The sequence below is a fragment of the Oncorhynchus keta genome, unplaced genomic scaffold (genome assembly GCF_023373465.1).
Source record: "Oncorhynchus keta strain PuntledgeMale-10-30-2019 unplaced genomic scaffold, Oket_V2 Un_contig_18996_pilon_pilon, whole genome shotgun sequence".
Lineage (NCBI taxonomy): Eukaryota > Metazoa > Chordata > Actinopteri > Salmoniformes > Salmonidae > Oncorhynchus > Oncorhynchus keta.
Window position 1 is genome coordinate 163560 of NW_026281229.1, and position 22710 is coordinate 186269.

The following is a 22710-nucleotide window of genomic DNA, read 5'->3' on the forward strand; positions in this document are numbered from 1 at the left end:
TAAATACATTAAAAAGTTATACTTTAAATGCAAATGTTTAATAGCATTCTATTTAATTACAAACCAATGCATTTTTAAATACATTGTGGTTAAGGTAGAGTATGATTTCATTAAATCATTTAATTAGAATTGTTTTAACACCAATCATAGTCAAACTATCGCAAACTGTTTGACTTGAAAAATAACAAAACACTTTTTTTTTAAAGAGCCGTTTGGGAGCTGTCATGGTCATTTCCTGTATTACTGAGGGAAAGGAGAGTTTACAAACCACACACCAGTCAGAGTTATACATAAACTTAATCTTTTAATTAAATGAGCTTCACCATAGCCCTGTGACATAATGGCAACTGGGATCTTTTATAGCAAAGATCCACCCCTCCCAACTCACAATGATGAACCACAGGTCTTAGGAAAACTGCACACAGGAATAATTTTACTTGAGGAGTATCCCATAGCCAGACAGCATTAGCTATAAATTATTGTTCAGGTTCTACTTCTCGTTCTTGGTACTTCCCATTACCAAACATTACCTCATCCAATGGCATATATCAATTGTCAATTCTAGATACTCTTATCTCAAATACACCCCCTCCACCTGGACAAGCTCACAGAGGAGAGTGAGCCTCTAGGTCATATACTAGGTCAAGAAAAGTGCAACATCAGAGGGGACATACAACGGTTCCAGACACTGCCATACTCTTCCCCCAAATGGGAAACGTAGGGAGTGACTAGCACACAGACATTGTGGAGCCAAGAGATAATTGGTTCCCCCTCAATCATCCCTTCACGTGTTTTAAAAGATATGTTCACATATGAAGACAAGCCTGACCTCTCCCCTCTCTGGGGCCCAAGTAATTTTCCCACATAAGCATATTTATGAAAGTAGATAAAACATCTTATTTATCAGTTACCTAACTAATTGTGATTCTGCTACGACAGAGCCAAAAGAGCCGGCTGGAATGCCCATCACTAGACTGTAGGTTTGAACTCAGTGTGGAAGGAGAGAGGCAGGCTAGGTTCGTCCTCACTGTTAATCTGTCAACTCTGGATAGAATCCCAGTCCTAAACAGAAGTCTGAGATCAACTTCCTGATTCTCCTCTGTGCAGGCCACACCCCCTCCCATTGTTACTGTGTGTATGAAAACATTTTGAACAATGGCTTCCTAAAATGCTGTGGTGTTTACTAACACAATAGGAAAGGTTTTGGTAGATGTGGACCATCACAGGTGAGTTCACAGCTCTTCCACTCTGAATAATGAGGCAGGGAAAGGGTAACGCAAGCTTCCTCTCTGGTTCCTCTCTGGATCATATTTGAATTGTGGTAGTAATATTTTCCCTGGACTTTGGCACCATAGAAAATACATTACAATTATACATTGACAAAATAAATGTTATTTTATTTAAATATGAAAAAATGTCCTTTAAACTGCAAAACATTATTTGTATGTATTGTAGAACATACTGGGGACTAATTGGCATGTAGAGGTATAGTGACATGTATTGACTAGATACATAGACATTTAAATTAGTTTGAATAACATCAATTAAACAAAAAACATTGCATTGTCTGTATAGATAACCCAAAGTTTGACCAGCACAAATTCAAGTAGAATATTTATTTCAATTAAGTTCAATGCAGACATCCAAAAACATTAATCAATGACGAAAATAATACATCTATTTAAGACAATTTAATGAACATATTTATCGTTTCAAAGTATGTATATCACTAAACAAAAGTTGCTTAGTAGTAAAACAAAAACAAAAAACAACCAAACTAAATGGTGAAAACTGATCATCACACCATCTCTATCTGATACCTGTTGTCTACTAACTCATTCCCACAGAAAACTGATCACACCATCTCTATCTGATACCTGTTGTCTACTAACTCATTCCCACAGAGAACTGATCATCACACCATCTCTATCTGATACATGTTGTCTACTAACTCATTCCCACAGAGAACTGATCATCACACCATCTCTATCTTACCTACTAACTCAACAGAAAACTGATCATCACACCATCACAGAAAACTGATCATCACACCATCTCTATCTGATACCTGTTGTCTACTAACTCATTCCCACAGAAAACTGATCATCACACCATCTCTATCTGATACCTGTTGTCTACTAACTCATTCCCACAGAAAACTGATCATCACACCATCTCTATCTGATACCTGTTGTCTACTAACTCATTCCCACAGAAAACTGATCATCACACCATCTCTATCTGATACCTGTTGTCTACTAACTCATTCCCACAGAGAACTGATCATCACACCAACTGATCATCACACCATCTCATATCTCTATCTGATACCTGTTGTATCTACAAAAACATTCCCACAGAGAAAACTGATCATCACACCATCTCTATCTGATACATGTTGTCTACTAACTCATTCCTCACAGAAACTGATCATCCCACAGAAAACTGATCATCACACCATCTCTATCTGATACCTGTTGTACCTGTTGTCTACTAACTCATTCCCACAGAAAACTGATCATCACACCATCTCTATCTGATACCTGTTGTCTACTAACTCATTCTATCTGATTCTACTAACTCATTCCCACACATCTCTATCTGATACCTGTTGTCTACTAACTCATTCCCACAGAAAACTGATCATCACACCATCTCTATCTGATACCTGATACTGATCATCACACCATCTCTATCTGATACATGTTGTCTACTAACTCATTCCCACAGATCATCACACCATCTCTATCTGATACTCTACTAACTCATTCATCACACCATCTCTATCTGAAAACTCATTCCCACAGAAACTGATCATCACACCATCTCTATCTGATACCTGTTGTGTCTACTAACTCATTCCACACAGACAAACTGATCATCACACCATCTCTATCTGATACATGTTGTGTCTACTAACTCATTCCCACAGAAAACTGATCATCACACCATCTTCTATTCTATCTGAAACTACACAGAAAACTGTCACCAGTGTGCACCATCTCTATCTACTAACTCATTCCCACAGAAAACTGATCATCACACCATCTCTATCTGATACCTGTTGTCTACTAACTCATTCCCACAGAAAACTGATCATCACACCATCTCTATCTGATACCTGTTGTGTCTACTAACTCATTCCCACAGAAAACTGATCATCACACCATCTCTATCTGATACCTGTTGTGTCTACTAACTCATTCCCACAGAAAACTGATCATCACACCATCTCTATCTGATACATGTTGTGTCTACTAACTCATTCCCACAGAAAACTGATCATCACACCATCTCTACCTGATACCTGTTGTGTCTACTAACTCATTCCCACAGAAAACTGATCATCACACCATCTCTACCTGATACATGTTGTCTACTAACTCATTCCCACAGAGAACTGATCATCACACCATCTCTATCTGACACATGTTATATCTACTAACTTATTCCCACAGAATACCACACAGTCAACAACCAGACTTCCCACAGTCAGAGCAGAAGTGAGACTTTGTCTATTTGTATTCGCTGGGGACATTTTAACTTTTCCAATTGGGAGAAACTCGTTCCATTGTCAGAGCATAAGTAAGGCTTCTCTTCTGTGTGTGTTCTCTGATGAACGGTTACCTCAGTTGATGTTTTGAAGCACTTACCACAGTCAGAGCAGGAGAATGGCTTCGCTATGTGTATTAGTTGGTGACTTTTTAACTTATCCAATCTGGAGAAACTTTTCCCGCAGTCAGAGCAGGAGTAAGGCTTCTCTCCAGTGTGCACTCTCTGATGAATTGTCAGAGCTTGTGACGTTGTGAATCTCTTCCCACAGTCAGAGCAGAAGTAAGGTTTCACTCCTGTGTGTGTCCTCTGATGAACTTTTACCTCAGTTGATGTTTTGAAACATTTGCCACAGTCAGAGCAGGAGAATGGCTTCTCTCTATGTATTAGTTGGTGACTTTTTAACTTATCCAATCGGGAAAAACTTTTCCCACAGTCAGAGCAGGAGTAAGGCTTCTCTCCAGTGTGCACTCTCTGATGAATTGTCAGAGCTTGTGATGTTGTGAATCTCTTTCCACAGTCAGAGCAGAAGTAAGGCTTCACGCCTGTGTGTGTTCTCTGGTGAACTTTTACCTCAGTTGATGTTTTGAAGAATTTACCACAGTCAGAGCAGAAGTAAGGCTTCTCTCCCGTGTGTGTTCTCTGATGAACTGTTACATCAGACATTGTGGTGAAGCATCTTCCACAGTCAGAGCAAGAGTATGGCTTCTCTCCTGTATGCACACGTTCATGTACTTTTAAGGTATCCATTCGGGAGAAACCCTTTCCACAGGCATAGCAGAAGTAAGGCTTCTCTCCTGTGTGTGTTCTCTGATGAACTTTTACCTCAGTTGATGTTTTGAAGCATTTACCACAGTCAGAGCAGAAGTAAGGCTTCTCTCCTGTGTGTGTTCTCTGATGAACTGTTAGATCAGATGTTGTGGTGAAGCATTTTCCACAGTCAGAGCAAGAGTATGGCTTCTCTCCTGTATGCACACGTTCATGTACTTTTAAGGTATCCAATCGGGAGAAACTCTTTCCACAGGCAGAGCAGAAGTAAGGCTTCTCTCCTGTGTGTGTTCTCTGGTGAACTTTTACCTCGGTTGATGTTTTGAAGCATTTGCCACAGTCAGAGCAGGAGAATGGCTTCTCTCTGTGTATTAGTTGGTGACTTTTTAACTTATCCAATCTGGAGAAACTTTTCCCACAGTCAGGGCAGGAGTAAGGCTTCTCTCCAGTGTGCACTTTCTGATGAATTGTCAGAGCTTGTGATGTTGTGAATCTCTTCCCACAGTCAGTACAGGAATTCCGATTCTCTCCTGTGTGTATTTTTAGGTGTATTTTTAGCTTTGATAGAAATGGGAAAATCTCACAATGTGGGAGGTGGTGAGACCTCTTAGCTCTGTGATCTTCCTGCTGTTGCTCTCTGGATGTAGAGAATGTCTCAACATGGTTTCCTGTGTGAACAACAGCAGAAGAACCAGTCAGTGAGATATACATATGACTTCATATAAAGTGTGTTCAGAAAGAATTCACATCCCTTGATTTTTTTCTACATTTTGTTGTGTTTCAGCCTGAATTTAAAATTGATTAAATTGAGTCATTGGCCTACACAATACCACACACATACATACATACAAGGGCATGGATACATGACTAGATATTGGATATTGTTGTACCAACATGAATTCTACTATGACTATTTACCATCTGAATATGAAAACCACATCTGTAGATTCTAAACCACCAGTTGGTGGACCGATCAGGACAGAAAGTGGTAGGCCCGAAAAGTGTTTAGTCCTTACCCCATAACGCCAGTGGAGTACCCCATAACGCCAGTGGAATACCCCATAACGCCAGTGGAGTACCCCCATAACGCCAGTGGAATACCCCATAACGCCAGTGGAGTACCCCATAACGCCAGTGGAGTACCCCATAACGCCAGTGGAATACCCCATAATGCCAGTATAGTACCCCATAACGCCAGTATAGTACCCCATAACGCCAGTATAGTACCCCATAACGCCAGTATAGTACCCCATAACGCCAGTGGAGTACCCCATAACGCCAGTGGAGTACCCCATAACGCCAGTGGAGTACCCCATAACACCAGTATAGTACCCCATAACGCCAGTATAGTACCCCATAACGCCAGTGGAGTACCCCATAACGCCAGTGGAGTACCCCATAACGCCAGTGGAGTACCCCATAACACCAGTGGAGTACCCCATAACACCAGTATAGTACCCCATAACACCAGTATAGTACCCCATAACACCAGTGGAGTACCCCATAACACCAGTATAGTACCCCATAACACCAGTATAGTACCCCATAACGCCAGTGGAATACCCCATAACACCAGTATAGTACCCCATAACACCAGTATAGTACCCCATAACACCAGTATAGTACCCCATAACACCAGTATAGTACCCCATAACACCAGTATAGTACCCCATAACACCAGTGGAGTACCCCATAACACCAGTGGAGTACCCCATAATGTAAAACAAAAACAAGAAAAATGACATTGAATATCCCTTTGAGCATGCTGAAGATATTAATTACACTTTGGATGGTGTATCAATACACCCAGTCACTACAAAGATACAGGCGTCCTTCCTAACTCAGTTGCCGGGGAGGAGGGAAACTGCTCAGGGTTTTCACCATGAGGCCAATGGTGACTTTAAAACAGTTAGACTGAGGATGGATCAACAACATTGTAGTTACTCCACAATATTAACATCAATAACAGAGTGAAAAGAAGGAAAGCTCTACAGAGTCAAACTATTCCAAAACATGCATCCTGTTTGCATTAAGGCACTAAAGTAAAACTGCAAAAGATGTGGCAAAAATAATTAACTTAAAATCCTGAATACAAAGTGTTATGTTTGGGGCAAATCCAACACAACACATCACAGAGTACCACTCCTCACATGGAGGTGGCTGCATCATGTTATGGGTATGCTTGTCATCGGCAAGGACTTGGACGTTTTTTGTTTGTTGATAAAAAATAAATGGAATAGAACTAAGCACTGGCAAAATCATAGAGGAAAACCTGGTTCAGTCTGCTTTCCAACAAACACTGGTATGCAAATTCACCTTTCAGAAGGACAATAACCTAAAACACAAGGCCAAATATACACTGGAGTTGCTTACCAAGACATTGAATGTTCCAGAGCGGCCTAGTTACAGTTTTGACTTAAAAAATCTTGAAAATCTATGCCAAGACATGAAAATGGCTGTCCAGCAATGATCAACAACCAACTTGACAGAGCTCGAAGACTTTTTTTTCAGAATAAATGTGCAAATATTGTACAATCCAGGTGTGGAAAGCTCTTAGAGATTTACACAGAAAAACTCACAGCTGTAATCACTGCCAAAGGTGCTTCTTCAAAGTATTTACTCAGGGGTGTGAATACTGTGGTGGTTAATTTCTTTACTATCAAATAAGGAGACAAACTTATCACACAAGTCAGAGTTATACTTAAACAAAATCTTTAAATCTCTTAATAAAGGAGCAGGTTAATACAATGCACATATATGAAGTGAATTGATTGAGTTCTCTACGATACTGATGGCTGGTCGACAAATTCACGCTCAGATGATTCATTGAGAGCCCAGAGACAAAAGTACAAAGTCCATCCTCTTTCAGTCTACATGACACACGACAGATGTATAGAATGGGTCACAAGGATAAGATTTGTATGAAATATACCTATAATACATAGCAGACAGCAACTGCTGTGTCAACAGTTTTCATTGCGTAGAGACCAGTGTCTGTCCCTCCGACTCCAAACTGGAGCCATCTATCCCTGGTATGGTAGAGACCCGTTCTGGCCCTACTGGAACCATCTCTCCCTGGTCTGGTAGAGACCAGTGTCTGGCCCTACTGGAACCATCTCTCCCTGGTATGGTAGAGACCAGTGTCTGGCCCTACTGGAACCATCTCTCCCTGGTATGGTAGAGACCAGTGTCTGGCCCTACTGGAGCCATCTCTCCCTGGTCTGGTAGAGACCAGTGTCTGGCCCTACTGGAACCATCTCTCCCTGGTCTGGTAGAGACCAGTGTCTGGCCCTACTGGAACCATCTATCCCTGGTCTGGTAGAGACCAGTGTCTGGCCCTACTGGAACCATCTATCCCTGGTCTGGTAGAGACCAGTGTCTGGCCCTACTGGAACCATCTCTCCCTGGTCTGGTAGAGACCAGTGTCTGGCCCTACTGGAACCATCTCTCCCTGGTCTGGTAGAGACCAGTGTCTGGCCCTACTGGAACCATCTCTCCCTGGTCTGGTAGAGACCAGTGTCTGGCCCTACTGGAACCATCTCTCCCTGGTCTGGTAGAGACCAGTGTCTGGCCCTACTGGAACCATCTCTCCCTGGTCTGGTAGAGACCAGTGTCTGGCCCTACTGGAACCATCTCTCCCTGGTCTGGTAGAGACCAGTGTCTGGCCCTACTGGAACCATCTCTCCCTGGTCTGGTAGAGACCAGTGTCTGGCCCTACTGGAACCATCTCTCCCTGGTATGGTAGAGACCAGTGTCTGGCCCTACTGGAACCATCTATCCCTGGTCTGGTAGAGACCAGTGTCTGGCCCTACTGGAACCATCTATCCCTGGTCTGGTAGAGACCAGTGTCTGGCCCTACTGGAACCATCTCTCCCTGGCCCCGTATAGAACAGAAGCATTAACATGCTCTGGAAAGCTCTTTAGGTTTTATCACCCAGAAAACATGGTAAATCTCCTGTCAGTGTTATCTCCCAGAGGTCCTTCCTCAGTAGAACACACACACAATAGTTAAGAATACTCTGTTCTGTCGAATAAAACAAACATTTGATTCAATAAAAGTATTATAACATAATCTTGCAATCTTCCACCATAATACTTATGAAAATGAGATATTTCTGCATTATTTCATTTTTTTAAACATTTGCAAACATTTCAAAAAACATGTTTTTCCTGTCATTATTGTGTGTAGATGGCTCAATTATTATTTATTTTTTAAATTTAGGCTGCAACATAATGTGGAATAAGTCAAGGGGTATGAATACTTTCTGAAGGCACTATAAGTAAGTATACTGTACAATACAAAAAGGGAATACAACTATTCTAAAAGTGGACAAAAAGCTGATTCCACAAAAAGAGTGAAAATTCAGACCCATATCATCCTCCACTCACTATCACAAGGGTTAGTAACTACACACTCATTTCATATCATCCTCCACTCACTATCACAAGGGTTAGTAACTACACAGACTCATTTCATATAATCCTCCACTCACTATCACAAGGGTTAGTAACTACACGGACTCATTTCATATCATCCTCCACTCACTATCACAAGGGTTAGTAACTACACAGACTCATTTCATTCCACTCACTATCACTCATTTCATATCATCCTCCACTCACTATCACAAGGGTTAGTAACTACACAGACTCATTTCATATCATCCTCCACTCACTATCACAAGGGTTAGTAACTACACAGACTCATTTCATATCATCCTCCACTCACTATCACAAGGGTTAGTAACTACAGACTCATTTCATATCCTCCACTCACTATCACAAGGGTTAGTAACTACACAGACTCATTTCATATCATCCTCCACTCACTATCACAAGGGTTAGTAACTACAGACTCATTTCATATCATCCTCCACTCACTATCACAAGGGTTAGTAACTACACAGACTAATTTCATATCATCCTCCACTCACTATCACAAGGGTTAGTAACTACACAGACTCATTTCATATCATCCTCCACTCACTATCACAAGGGGTTACAGACTCATTTCATATCATCCTCCACTCACTATCACAAGGGTTAGTAACTACAGACTCATTTCATATCATCCTCCACTCACTATCACAAGGGTTAGTAACTACAGACTCATTTCATATCATCCTCCACTCACTATCACAAGGGTTAGTAACTACACAGACTCATTTCATATCATCCTCCACTCACTATCACAAGGGTTAGTAACTACACAGACTCATTTCATATCATCCTCCACTCACTATCACAAGGGTTAGTAACTACAGACTCATTTCATATCATCCTCCACTCACTATCACAAGGGTTAGTAACTACAGACTCATTTCATATCATCCTCCACTCACTATCACAAGGGTTAGTAACTACACAGACTCATTTCATATCATCCTCCACTCACTATCACAAGGGTTAGTAACTACACAGACTCATTTTCATCCTCCATCATCCTCCACTCACTCATCCTCCATCACAAGGGTTAGTAACTACACAGACTCATTTCATATCATCCTCCACTCACTATCACAAGGGTTAGTAACTACACAGACTCATTTCATATCATCCTCCACTCACTATCACAAGGGTTAGTAACTACACAGACTCATTTCATATCATCCTCCACTCACTATCACAAGGGTTAGTAACTACACAGACTCATTTCATATCATCCTCCACTCACTATCACAAGGGTTAGTAACTACACAGACTCATTTCATATCATCCTCCACTCACTATCACAAGGGTTAGTAACTACACAGACTCATTTCATATCATCCTCCACTCACTATCACAAGGGTTAGTAACTACACAGACTCATTTCATATCATCCTCCACTCACTATCACAAGGGTTAGTAACTACACAGACTCATTTCATATCATCCTCCACTCACTATCACAAGGGTTAGTAACTACAGACTCATTTCATATCATCCTCCACTCACTATCACAAGGGTTAGTAACTACACAGACTCATTTCATATCATCCTCCACTCACTATCACAAGGGTTAGGACTCATTTCATATCATCCTTCACTATCACAAGGGTTAGTAACTACACAGACTCATTTCATATCATCCTCCACTCACTATCACAAGGGTTAGTAACTACAGACTCATTTCATATCATCCTCCACTCACTATCACAAGGGTTAGTAACTACACAGACTCATTTCATATCATCCTCCACTCACTATCACAAGGGTTAGTAACTACACAGACTCATTTCATATCATCCTCCACTCACTATCACAAGGGTTAGTAACTACAGACTCATTTCATATCATCCTCCACTCACTATCACAAGGGTTAGTAACTACAGACTCATTTCATATCATCCTCCACTCACTATCACAAGGGTTAGTAACTACACAGACTCATTTCATATCATCCTCCACTCACTATCACAAGGGTTAGTAACTACAGACTCATTTCATATCATCCTCCACTCACTATCACAAGGGTTAGTAACTACAGACTCATTTCATATCATCCTCCACTCACTATCACAAGGGTTAGTAACTACAGACTCATTTCATATCATCCTCCACTCACTATCACAAGGGTTAGTAACTACACAGACTCATTTCATATCATCCTCCACTCACTATCACAAGGGTTAGTAACTACACAGACTCATTTCATATCATCCTCCACTCACTATCACAAGGGTTAGTAACTACACAGACTCATTTCATATCATCCTCCACTCACTATCACAAGGGTTAGTAACTACACAGACTCATTTCATATCATCCTCCACTCACTATCACAAGGGTTAGTAACTACACAGACTCATTTCATCATCCTCACTACTCATCACCTACACAGACTCATTTCATATCATCCTCCACTCACTATCACAAGGGTTAGTAACTACACAGACTCATTTCATATCATCCTCCACTCACTATCACAAGGGTTAGTAACTACAGACTCATTTCATATCATCCTCCACTCACTATCACAAGGGTTAGTAACTACACGGACTCATTTCATATCATCCTCCACTCACTATCACAAGGGTTAGTAACTACACAGACTCATTTCATATCATCCTCCACTCACTATCACAAGGGTTAGTAACTACAGACTCATTTCATATCATCCTCCACTCACTATCACAAGGGTTAGTAACTACAGACTCATTTCATATCATCCTCCACTCACTATCACAAGGGTTAGTAACTACACAGACTCATTTCATATCATCCTCCACTCACTATCACAAGGGTTAGTAACTACACAGACTCATTTCATATCATCCTCCACTCACTATCACAAGGGTTAGTAACTACACGGACTCATTTCATATCATCCTCCACTCACTATCACAAGGGTTAGTAACTACAGACTCATTTCATATCATCCTCCACTCACTATCACAAGGGTTAGTAACTACACAGACTCATTTCATATCATCCTCCACTCACTATCACAAGGGTTAGTAACTACACGGACTCATTTCATATCATCCTCCACTCACTATCACAAGGGGACTCATTTCATATCATCCTCCACTCACTATCACAAGGGTTAGTAACTACACAGACTCATTTCATATAATCCTCCACTCACTATCACAAGGGTTAGTAACTACACAAACTCATTTCATATCATCCTCCACTCACTATCACAAGGGTTAGATCATCTGTTGAATCTGACAATTAATCTTAATGGTTGTACAGTCGTCTCAAATAAAACTGTGAAGGACACTGGGACTCATTTCATATCATCCTCCACTCACATTGCAAAAATCAGAAATCACAATGAAGAAAAATTAATCCATGGTCTAGGTTAACTGCAACACTGGACTCATTTCAGTTAGTGCTATCATCCTCCACTCACTATCACAAGGGTTAGTAACTACACATGGGCTTGACTCATTTCATACCTCATCCTCCACAAGACAAGGCCTCTAATTGTCCCTATCATTTCTAAGCAAACAGCTGGAGGAAGGGCTTTCTCCTATAGAGCTCCATTTTTATGGAACGGTCTGCCTACCCAACGCAAACTCGGTCTCAACCTTTAAGTCTTTACTGAAGACTCATTTCAGTGGGTCATATCAGTCCTCCACTCACTATCACAAGGGTTCTCTAACTCTAACCCTATTACAGGGGCTGAGTCACTGGCTTACTGGGGCTCTCTCATGCCGTCCCTGGAAGACTGAGTGGGTTGATTCATTTCATCATCCATCTGGGTTGGCGCCCCCCTCCACTCAGCCTTGTCTCAGGATGGTAAGTTGGTGGTTGAAGATATCACTCTAGTGGTGTGCTGTGCTTTGGCAAAGTGGGTGGGGTTATATCCTTCCTGTTTGGCCCTGTCCGGGGTGTCCTCGGGTGGGGCCACAGTGTCTCCTGACCCCTCCTGTCTCAGCCTCCAGTATTTATGCTGCAGTAGTTTGTGTCGGGTGGCTAGGGTCAGTTTGTTATATCTCTTCTCCTCCTACTGTCCATCAAGGGTTAGTAATTCTCTCCTTCTCTCTTTCTTTCTCTCTCTCGGAGGACCAGCCCAGGACCGTGCCCCAGGACTACCTAACATTGCTGTCCCCAGTCCACCTGACTGTGCTATCATCAACTGTTCTGCCTTATTATCATTGGACCATGCTGGTCATTTATGAACATTTGAACAAGGGTCTCCACCCGGCACATCCAGAAGAGGACTGGCCACCCCACATAGCCTGGTTCCTCTCTAGGTTTTGGCCTTTCTAGGGAGTTTTTCCTAGCCACCGTGCTTCTACAACTGCATTGCTTGCTGTTTGGGGTTTTAGGCTGGGTTTCTGTACAGCACTTTGAGATATCAGCTGATCATCCTCTACTAAATAAATTTGAAGGGTTAGTAACTACACAGACTCATTTCATATCATCCACTCACTATCACAAGGGTTAGTAACTACACAGACTCATTTCATATCTTCCTCCACTCACTATCACAAAGGTTAGTAACTACACAGACTCATTTCATATCATCCTCCACTCACTATCACAAGGGTTAGTAACTACACAGACTCATTTCATCCTCCACTCACTATCACAAGGGTTAGAAACTACACAGACTAATTTCATAGAACTTTAAAACACTGGCAGTTTGTCTACTTCACTTCTTTAGTCTCCTCTCTGATCACTCCAGATAGACCAGTTAATAAAACAAATGCTGACAATACTGGTGTCAAACCACCAAACCATGAAAGTCTCAGTAGCATGAAATAATATCTACAGTGGGGCATTCCTCCATGCAGATCTCCTCTAGAGCAGTGATGTTTTGGGGCTGTTGCTGGGCAACATGGACTTTCAATTCCCTCCAAAGATTTTCTATGGGGTTGAGATCTGGAGACTGGCCAGGCCACTCCAGGACCTTGAAATGCTTCTTACGAAGCCACTCCTTCATTGCCCGGGTGGTGTGTTTGGGATCATTGTCATGCTGAAAGACCCAGCCATGTTTCATCTTCAATGCCCTTGCTGATGGAAGGAGGTTTTCACTCAAAATCTAACGATACATGGCCCCATTCATTCTTTCCTTTACACGGATCAGTCGTCCTGGTCCCTTTGCAGAAAAACAGCCCCAAAGCATGATGTTTCCACCCCCATGCTTCACAGTAGGTATGGTGTTCTTTGGATGCAACTCAGCATTCTTTGTCCTCCAAACACGACAAGTTGAGTTTTTACCAAAAAGTTATATTTTGCTTTCATCTGACCATATGACATTCTCCCAATCTTCATCTGGATCATCCAAATGCTCTCTAGCAAACTTCAGACGGACCTGGACATGTACTGGCTTAAGCAGGGGGACACGTCTGGCACTGCAGGATTTGAGTCCCTGGCGGCGTAGTGTGTTACTGATGGTAGGCTTTGTTACTTTGGTCCCAGCTCTCTGCAGGACATTCACTAGGTCTTCCATTTCCTAATAATTGCTCCCACAGTTGATTTCTTCAAACCAAGCTGCTTACCTATTGCAGACTCAGTCTTCCCAGCCTGGTGCAGGTCTACAATTTTGTTTCTGGTGTCCTTTGACAGCTCTTTGGTCTTGGCCATAGTGGAGTTTGAAGTGTGACTGTTTGAGGTTGTGGACAGGTGTCTTTTATACTGATAAGTTCAAACAGGTGCCATTAATATAGGTAACGAGTGGAGGACAGAGGAGCCTCTTAAAGAAGAAGTTACAGGTCTGTGAGAGCCAGAAATCTTGCTTGTTTGTAGGTGACCAAATACTTATTTTCCACCATAATTTGCAAATAAATTCATAAAAAATCCTACAATGTGATTTTCTGGATTTTTTTATTCTCATTTTGTCTGTCATAGTTGAAGTGTACCTATGATGAAAATTACAGGCCTCATCTTTTTAAGTGGGAGAACTTGCACAATTGGTGGCTGACTAAATACTTCTTTGCCCCACTGTACCTTCTCATTGAAACAGTTCAACAGCAACTTTTCATACACAGTGGAGAAGTTGGAATGAAACACACGTTTTGTACAGTCTGGTGTTCATCACGGATGTGATGTCAGAATGACAGAATTCACAATAGCAATAGACTGGGTCATAACTAATGGAGGTACAACCTATGAAGGGAACTTATAGATATAACCTGCTCTTACCATGAGAAACAGATGTCCCAATCTTCTCCTCCTCTTCTTCATCTTTAATGTTGACATTCAGCTCCAGTGTTTGACTGCAGTCTTCCAGCTTCACTGATGCCATCTCTGGATCCTGCAGTGCAAACTGGGCTCCACTGTCACAATCAGGACCCAGTGACTGTAGGTTTGGACTCAGTGTGGAAGGAGAGAGGCAGGCTGGGTTTGTCCTCACTGTTGATGTTTCTGGCCTCAGACTTGACCTGAGTCGACCTGTGGTAATAAAGAGACACGGACAAAAGTTATTGTCTTTAAGTTCTGGCACTTCCTTTATTCTCTTAAAAAAATAAAAACAATTGTTCAATGATCTAATTTCAATAGACCGGGTAGTTAAACATTGACAACAAAAAATTAATTCAAATTAGACGAGGGCACACTTTAAATTACACGTAAAAAAAACTTGAGCTTAAAAGAAATTTAAAAGTGCAACTGACAGCGTTTGAACTACCTTTCAGACATGAAAGTGACAGACAGACAATCATAATATCAGTAAAAAATATAAAATTCCCAGTTTCTGCTACAAAACCAACTTCATAAGAGGTTTGTCTCAACATTTCATGACGTACACTAAGGCATTGTTGGTAGAATAGATGGATGCAGTTCAATGCATAATTCATATAATTTACCAATACATTTATTATTAAGAGAGAGGCCCACAGACCCCCGCCCAGAGAGGCCCACAGACCCCCGCCCAGAGAGGCCCACAGACCCCCGCCCAGAGAGGCCCACAGACCCCCACCCAGAGAGGCCCACAGACCCCCACCCAGAGAGGCCCACAGACCCCCGCCCAGAGAGGCCCACAGACCCCCGCCCAGAGAGGCCCACAGACCCCCGCCCAGAGAGGCCCACAGACCCCCGCCCAGAGAGGCCCACAGACCCCCGCCCAGAGAGGCCCACAGACCCCCGCCCAGAGAGGCCCACAGACCCCCACCCAGAGAGGCCCACAGACCCCCACCCCAGAGGCCCACAGACCCCCACCCAGAGAGGCCCACAGACCCCCGCCCAGAGAGGCCCACAGACCCCCACCCAGAGAGGCCCACAGACCCCCACCCAGAGAGGCCCACAGACCCCCACCCAGAGAGGCCCACAGACCCCCGCCCAGAGAGGCCCACAGACCCCCGCCCAGAGAGGCCCACAGACCCCCACCCAGAGAGGCCCACAGACCCCCGCCCAGAGAGGCCCACAGACCCCCGCCCAGAGAGGCCCACAGACCCCCGCCCAGAGAGGCCCACAGACTCCCGCCCAGAGAGGCCCACAGACCCCCACCCAGAGAGGCCCACAGACCCCCACCCAGAGAGGCCCACAGACCCCCGCCCAGAGAGGCCCACAGACCCCCACCCAGAGAGGCCCACAGACCCCCGCCCAGAGAGGCCCACAGACCCCCACAGACCCCCACCCAGAGAGGCCCACAGACCCCCGCCCAGAGTTAGAGCATAGAGAGGCCCACAGACCCCCACCCAGAGAGGCCCACAGACCCCCACCCAGAGAGGCCCACAGACCCCCACCCAGAGAGGCCCACAGACCCCCCCCAGAGAGGCCCACAGACCCCCACCCAGAGAGGCCCACAGACCCCCACCCAGAGAGGCCCACAGACCCCCACCCAGAGAGGCCCACAGACCCAGAGGCCCACAGACCCCCACCCAGAGAGGCCCACAGACCCCCACCCAGAGAGGCCCACAGACCCCCACCCAGAGAGGCCCACAGACCCCCGCCCAGAGAGGCCCACAGACCCCCGCCCAGAGAGGCCCACACACCCCCACCCAGAGAGGCCCACAGACCCCCCACCCAGAGAGGCCCACAGACCCCCACCCAGAGAGGCCCACAGACCCCCACCCAGAGAGGCCCACAGACCCCCACCCAGAGAGGCCCACAGACCCCCACCCAGAGAGGCCCACAGACCCCCACCCAGAGAGGCCCACAGACCCCCACCCAGAGAGGCCCACAGACCCCCACCCAGAGAGGCCCACACACCCCCACCCAGAGGCCCACAGACCCCCACCCAGAGAGGCCCACAGACCCCCACCCAGAGAGGCCCACAGACCCCCACCCAGAGAGACCAACAGGAGCAACCAGGAGCAACCAGGGTCAAGCACTCAGCCCAAAGGCAGGTGGACAGATCTTCCGAACCAGCGACTTATTGGCCACCGGCCCAAGCTCCCAACTGCCAGGCCAACACCCATCCACGATCCTCCTACAGATCCCTGAGAGCTGCCCCTCAACCATCCACGATCCTCCTACAGATCCCTGAGAGCTGCCCCTCAACCATCCACGATCCTCCTACAGATCCCTGAGAGCTGCCCCTCAACCATCCACGATCCCCCTACAGATCCCTGAGAGCTGCCGCTCAACCATCCCAGAACAACCACGCTTTTGGGCTTGTACACCAGCTTCAAAGCTGAAAATATAGTATTTTTGGTTATCAGAAAAATATATATTTCACAGCGCTTCAGATGGTGCAATGATTCTCTACACAATGACTGCTTGTTTTGTCACAAACTGAGATTAGGAAAACGATTAGAATTCTAGCAACCAGGAAATGGCAGAGCATATTGCACCTTCAAGTACAGTGGTGGGGAAAGTTATTAAGTAAAAGTTAATGTTATACATCAAACTCCTAATATTAAGCAAACCAGAAGGCACCATTCTGTCAGGGAAAATGTATGGGAGAGGAAAGTACATATTTTGGTCCTGCTTTATTTCCAGTGCATCTTATGAAGGCATCATAAAGCATTCATATAGGCTCCATAAGCACTACATAAATGGGTCACAAATCATCCGTAACTGTATTTCATGCTCTATAAAAGGATGAATAAATGTGAACAAAATAACCGTGTGACAAAACCATCAATTGAAGCCACATTATGGATCTTTATAGAGCATGATGTTACGGCAAACAATGTTTCCACTCCAAGAATGAGGTACGGTAAATTACTGTAATTAACACAGTAAATTACTGTAATTAACACATGCATTAACAGGCGCTCATTGTTACTGTAGCCTGCACATCTTCCTTTTTTCACAGCTTTCACAAATCCTGTTGTCAGTTTGAAATATAATTTTATTTGGTTTCATTTAGTTTCATAATTGTTTTTGGCACGTTATTATAATAATATAATGTTGTTTTTATATATCTGGAAGTGGTTCTTGCTTGTACAACTCAGTAGTTTGTCATCCTAAATATTTATCTCTCTGTCTACGCTCCAATTTGCCCATATTTCTTGGAGATCCTGAATGTTTTTTGTGATACAGGCAGGGTAGCCTAGTGGTTAGAGCGTAGAGGCGGCAGGGTAGCCTAGTGGTTAGAGCGTAGAGGCGGCAGGGTAGCCTAGTGGTTAGAGCGTAGAGGCGGCAGGGTAGCCTAGTGGTTAGAGCGTAGAGGCGGCAGGGTAGCCTAGTGGTTGGTTAGAGCTAGTGGTGGAGGCGGCAGGGTAGCCTAGTGGTTAGAGCCAGAGGCGGCAGGGTAGCCTACAATGGTTAGCAGAGGCGGCAGGGTAGCCTAGTGGTTAGGCGTGGAGGCGGCAGGGTAGCCTAGTGGTTAGAGCGTAGAGAGGGTAGCCTGGGTGGTTAGAGCGAGGCGGCAGGGTAGCCTGGTGGTTAGAGCGTAGAGGCGGCAGGGTAGCCTAGTGGTTTAGAGCGTAGGGAGCCTAGTGGAGGCGGCAGGGTAGCCTAGTGGTTAGAGCGTAGAGGCGGCAGGGTAGCCTGGTGGTTAGAGCGTAGAGGCGGCAGGGTAGCCTAGTGGTTAGAGCCTGGAGCGGCAGGGTAGCCAGAAGTGGTTAGAGCGTGGAGGCGGCAGGGTAGCCTAGTGGTTAGAGCGTAGAGGCGGCAGGGTAGCCTAGTGGTTAGAGCGTAGAGGCTGGCAGGGTAGCCTAGTGGTTAGAGCGTAGAGGCGGCAGGGTAGCCTAGTGGTTAGAGCGTAGAGGCGGCAGGGTAGCCTAGTGGTTAGAGCGTAGAGGCGGCAGGGTAGCCTAGTGGTTAGAGCGTTTTGTAGCATTGTTGGTATATCAGTAATGACGACACGTCACATGGATTGGTAAGTGGTAACTGGGGGACCGATGGGAGAACAGGGGATGCTGTTATTCAAATATCACAAATTATGTTGTCAGGAAATAACCTGTGTTGCAGTGTGCATGTCCTCAGGTGGAACCAAGATATAACCAAGGGAACGGGCTGAATTCTGGAGATTCATCAAGAGACACCAGGCGGGGGTGTTGGAACAGCATTGATTTGAGAGACACTACTTCGAACAGTACCTGCAGTGGTTAAGATCGTCATGTCTCTCATTGGGTGGGGGGGGGCATAGTTTTCACGTGAAGTGAGGTCCAACTGCATAATGGGTGAGTGAAGACACCATGACACAGGAAGTGAAGACACCATGACACAGGAAGCGGAGCAAGAGAGAGACTAGATTCCATTGTAAGACATACAGAATGGTTGGGTCTGGGAACTACTATAAACATCATAGTTGGTTTGGGGTTTAACTGCTTTATGGGTTAATGCATCATATGATAGAGGATATTAGGTAGGCTAGTTGAGAACACCTTTATTTAACCAGGTAGGCTAGTTGAGAACACCTTTATTTAACCAGGTAGGCTAGTTGAGAACACCTTTATTTAACCTGGTAGGCTAGTTGAGAACACCAGGTTTTAACCAGGTAGGCTAGTTGAGAACACCTTTATTTAACCAGGTAGAGAACACCTTTTATTTAACCAGGTATTTAACCAGGTAGGCTATGGTTGAGAACACCTTTATTTAACCAGGTAGGCTAGTTGAGAACACCTTTATTTAACCAGGTAGGCTAGTTGAGAACACCTTTATTTAACCAGGTAGGCTAGTTGAGAACACCTTTATTTAAACAGGTAGGCTAGTTGAGAACACCTTTATTTAACCAGGTAGGCTAGTTGAGAACACCTTTATTTAACCAGGTAGGCTAGTTGAGAACAAGTTCTCATTTGCAACTGCAACCTGGCCAAGATAAAGCAAAGCAGTTCGACACATACAACAACACAGAGTTACACATGGAGTAAACAAACATACAATCAATAATACAGTAGAAAAATCTATATACAGCATGTGTAAATGAGGTAGGATAAGAGAGGTAGGCAATAAATAGGCCATGGTGGCAAAGTAATTACAATATAGCAATTTAACACTGGAATGGTAGGATGTGCAGAGGATGAATGTGTAAGTTGAGACACTGGGTGCAAAGGATTTGGAGTTGTACCTGGTAGGTTCATAGATAATTTGTGTGAGATTGAGGGCATCAAGCTTAGATTGTAGGCTGGCCGGGGTGTTAAGCATGTCCCAGTTTAGGTCACCTAGCAGCACAAGCTCAGAAGATAGATGGGGGGCAATCAGTTCACATATGGTGTCGAGGGCACAGCTGGGGGCAGAGGGTGGTCTATAGCAAGCGGTAATGGTGAGAGACTTGTTTCTGGAAAGGTGAAGTATTAGAAGTAGAAGTTCGAATTGTTTTGGTACAGACCTGGATAGTAAGATAGAACTCTGCAGGCTAACACCGCCCTTTGGCAGTTCTATCTTAGCGGAAAATGTTATAGTTAGGGGTGGAAATTTCAGGGGTTTTGGTGGTTTTCTTAAACCAGGACTCAGACACGGCTAAGACATCCGGGTTGGCAGAATGTGCTAAAGCAGTGAATAAAACAAACTTAGGGAGGAGGCTTCTAATGTTAACATGCATGAAACCAAGGCTATTACAGTTACAGAAGTCAACAAATGAGAGCACCTGGGGAATAGGAGTGGAGCTAGGCATTGCAGGGCCTGGATTCACCTCTACATCACCAGAGGAACAGAGGAGATGTAGGATAAGGGTACGGCTAAAGGCTATAATACCTGGCCGTCTAGCACGTTCGGAACAGAGAGTAAAGGGAGCAGGTTTCTGGGCACGATAGCATAGATTCTAGGCATAAGGTACAGACAAATGTATGGTAGTAAGAGAGTACATTGGAGGTAAACCTAGGCATTGAGTAATGATGAGAGAGATATAGTCTCTAGAGACATTTAAACCAGGTGATGTCATCGCATATGTGGGAGGTGGGGAAGGTATATTGAGCAGGGCTAGAGGCTCTACAGTGAAATAAGACAGTAATCACTAACTAGGACAGAAATGGACAAGGCATATTGATATTAGGGAGAGGCATGCATAGCCAAGTGATCGTATGGGTCCAGTGAGTGGTTGGGCTGGCTGGGGACACGGCGATTCAGACAGTTAGCAGGCCGGGGCTAGCAAGCTAGCATAAGGGCCTTAGAGGGACGTCACGATGGGGGAAAGTCTGTTTTTGCCTCGCAGTGACGTCAATAGACCAGTCGTGGAATTAGTAGGGTTCCAAGTAGCAGAGGGGTCCAAGTCCAATTGGCAAAATGGGTATAGTGGTCCAAGAAATTGGCCGATGGATCAGCTAACAGCCCAATATGCTCTAGATAGCTAGCAGGCCGCGGTTAGCAGAAGGGCCTTCAGGGGACGTCACGCCTGAGTGGGATCCTCGGGCAGATTACGTCGGTATTCCAGTCGTGAAGGATCGACGGGGCCCGTACCGGCAGTAGAAGGGGTCCGGATATTGTAGCCGAGGAGTGGGCTTCAGGAGTAGCCCAGGAGCCCTAGCCGGGAGATGGGTCTAGCATGGGCTAGCTCCAGGACGGAAATGTTAGCCAGGAGTAGTTAACCGGGGATGCGGTTAGCTAACTGCGATGATCCAGATGAAAAGGTTTAGAGTTTGCTGGTAGGAATCCGGGGCTTTGGAGAGAAAAATAGGTCCGGTATGTTTCTGGTTTGAAACGCGTTGTAAGAACTGGCGAGAGCTTTCCGAGCTAAAGGTTAGCTGATGACCTCTAGCAGTAGTTAGCTGACTGATAGCTGATAGCTAGTTAGCTTCAGTTGGCAGTGTTCTGAAGTTCTATGAAATGAGTCTGTGTAGTTGCTAGGGTTGCTGTCAATTCCACTTGAATTTCAGTCAATTCAGGAAATAACTCATTCAAATTTCAATTCTCTGCAATGCTTTTCGATCAGGAAAAGTTGGTGTCACACTTTACTGTAGGTGTCCTTAGTAATGTATTAATCTTCTTCACTTCTTTAGTCGACACTATGATAATTCCAGATAGCCCATTGAATAAAACACATACTGACAATACTGATGTCAAACCATCCAGATCTCATTAGCATGAAATAACATCTACCTTCTCATTGAAACAGTTCTATAGCAACTTTCAACACACAGTGTGAAGTTGAAACAAACAACAGTCTGGAGTTCTTCAGGAATGTGTGAGTCAGATAGAACTTAACCCAGCAATAGACTGGGTCATAACTTACAGAGGTCTAACTTATGAAGAAATATCTGCTCTTACCATCATAAACAGATTTCCCAATCTTCTCCTCCTCTTCTTCATCTTTAATGTTGACATTCAGCTCCAGTGTTTGACTGCAGTCTTCCAGCTTCACTGATGTCATCTCTGGATCCTGCAGTGCAAACTGGGCTCCACTGTCACAATGAGGACCCAGTGACTGTAGGTTTGGACTCAGTGTGGAAGGAGAGAGGCAGGTTGGGTTTGTCCTCACTGTTAATGTTACAAACCTCAGACTTGACCTTGGTCGGCCTGTAGTAATAAAGGGAAACGGACACAAAAGTTAGTCTTGACAGTTCTGGCACTTTCTTAATTCTCTAAAAATAAATTATATTTGTTAAATTATCTCATTTCAATAAATCAGGTAGCTAAGCATTGACAACTCAACATTCATTCCCATTAGACAAAAAGTACACACTT

General features: G+C 44.4%; 1 protein-coding gene across 50 annotated transcripts; it reads right to left on the reverse strand.

The window, feature by feature from the left end:
- Positions 1-1601: 1601 nt before the first annotated feature.
- LOC127920334 (oocyte zinc finger protein XlCOF6-like) lies at positions 1602-22465 on the reverse strand. Of its 50 annotated transcripts, XM_052504278.1 has the most exons (7): positions 22294-22465; positions 14902-15150; positions 3301-4988; positions 3013-3238; positions 2200-2258; positions 2080-2138; positions 1602-1887 (listed from the first exon to the last, which is right to left on the reverse strand). In XM_052504278.1, the coding sequence occupies exons 1-3, from the start codon at positions 22394-22396 to the stop codon at positions 3493-3495; spliced, it is 1848 nt and encodes a 615-aa protein (XP_052360238.1). In that variant the 5' UTR covers positions 22397-22465; the 3' UTR covers positions 1602-1887; positions 2080-2138; positions 2200-2258; positions 3013-3238; positions 3301-3492. The 50 variants fall into 50 exon arrangements, with proteins under 50 accessions (XP_052360238.1, XP_052360246.1, XP_052360258.1 ...); XM_052504286.1 differs by lacking the exon at positions 2200-2258 and having other exon boundaries at positions 3013-3114; positions 3363-4988; XM_052504298.1 differs by lacking the exon at positions 3013-3238 and having other exon boundaries at positions 2200-2241.
- Between the last annotated feature and the right edge of the window lie 245 nt (positions 22466-22710).

Bases quoted from the DNA above. Each gene is read 5' to 3' on its own strand.
- LOC127920334 (XM_052504300.1), bottom strand. From the start codon at position 22,396: ATGACATCAGTGAAGCTGGAAGACTGCAGTCAAACACTGGAGCTGAAT. The intron at 15,151-22,293 runs GTAAGAGCAGAT...TTATTACCACAG, and splicing joins TGGGAAATCTGTTTATGATG to GTCGACTCAGGTCAAGTCTG. The intron at 4,989-14,901 runs GTAAGAGCAGGT...TTGTTCACACAG, and splicing joins TGGGACATCTGTTTCTCATG to GAAACCATGTTGAGACATTC.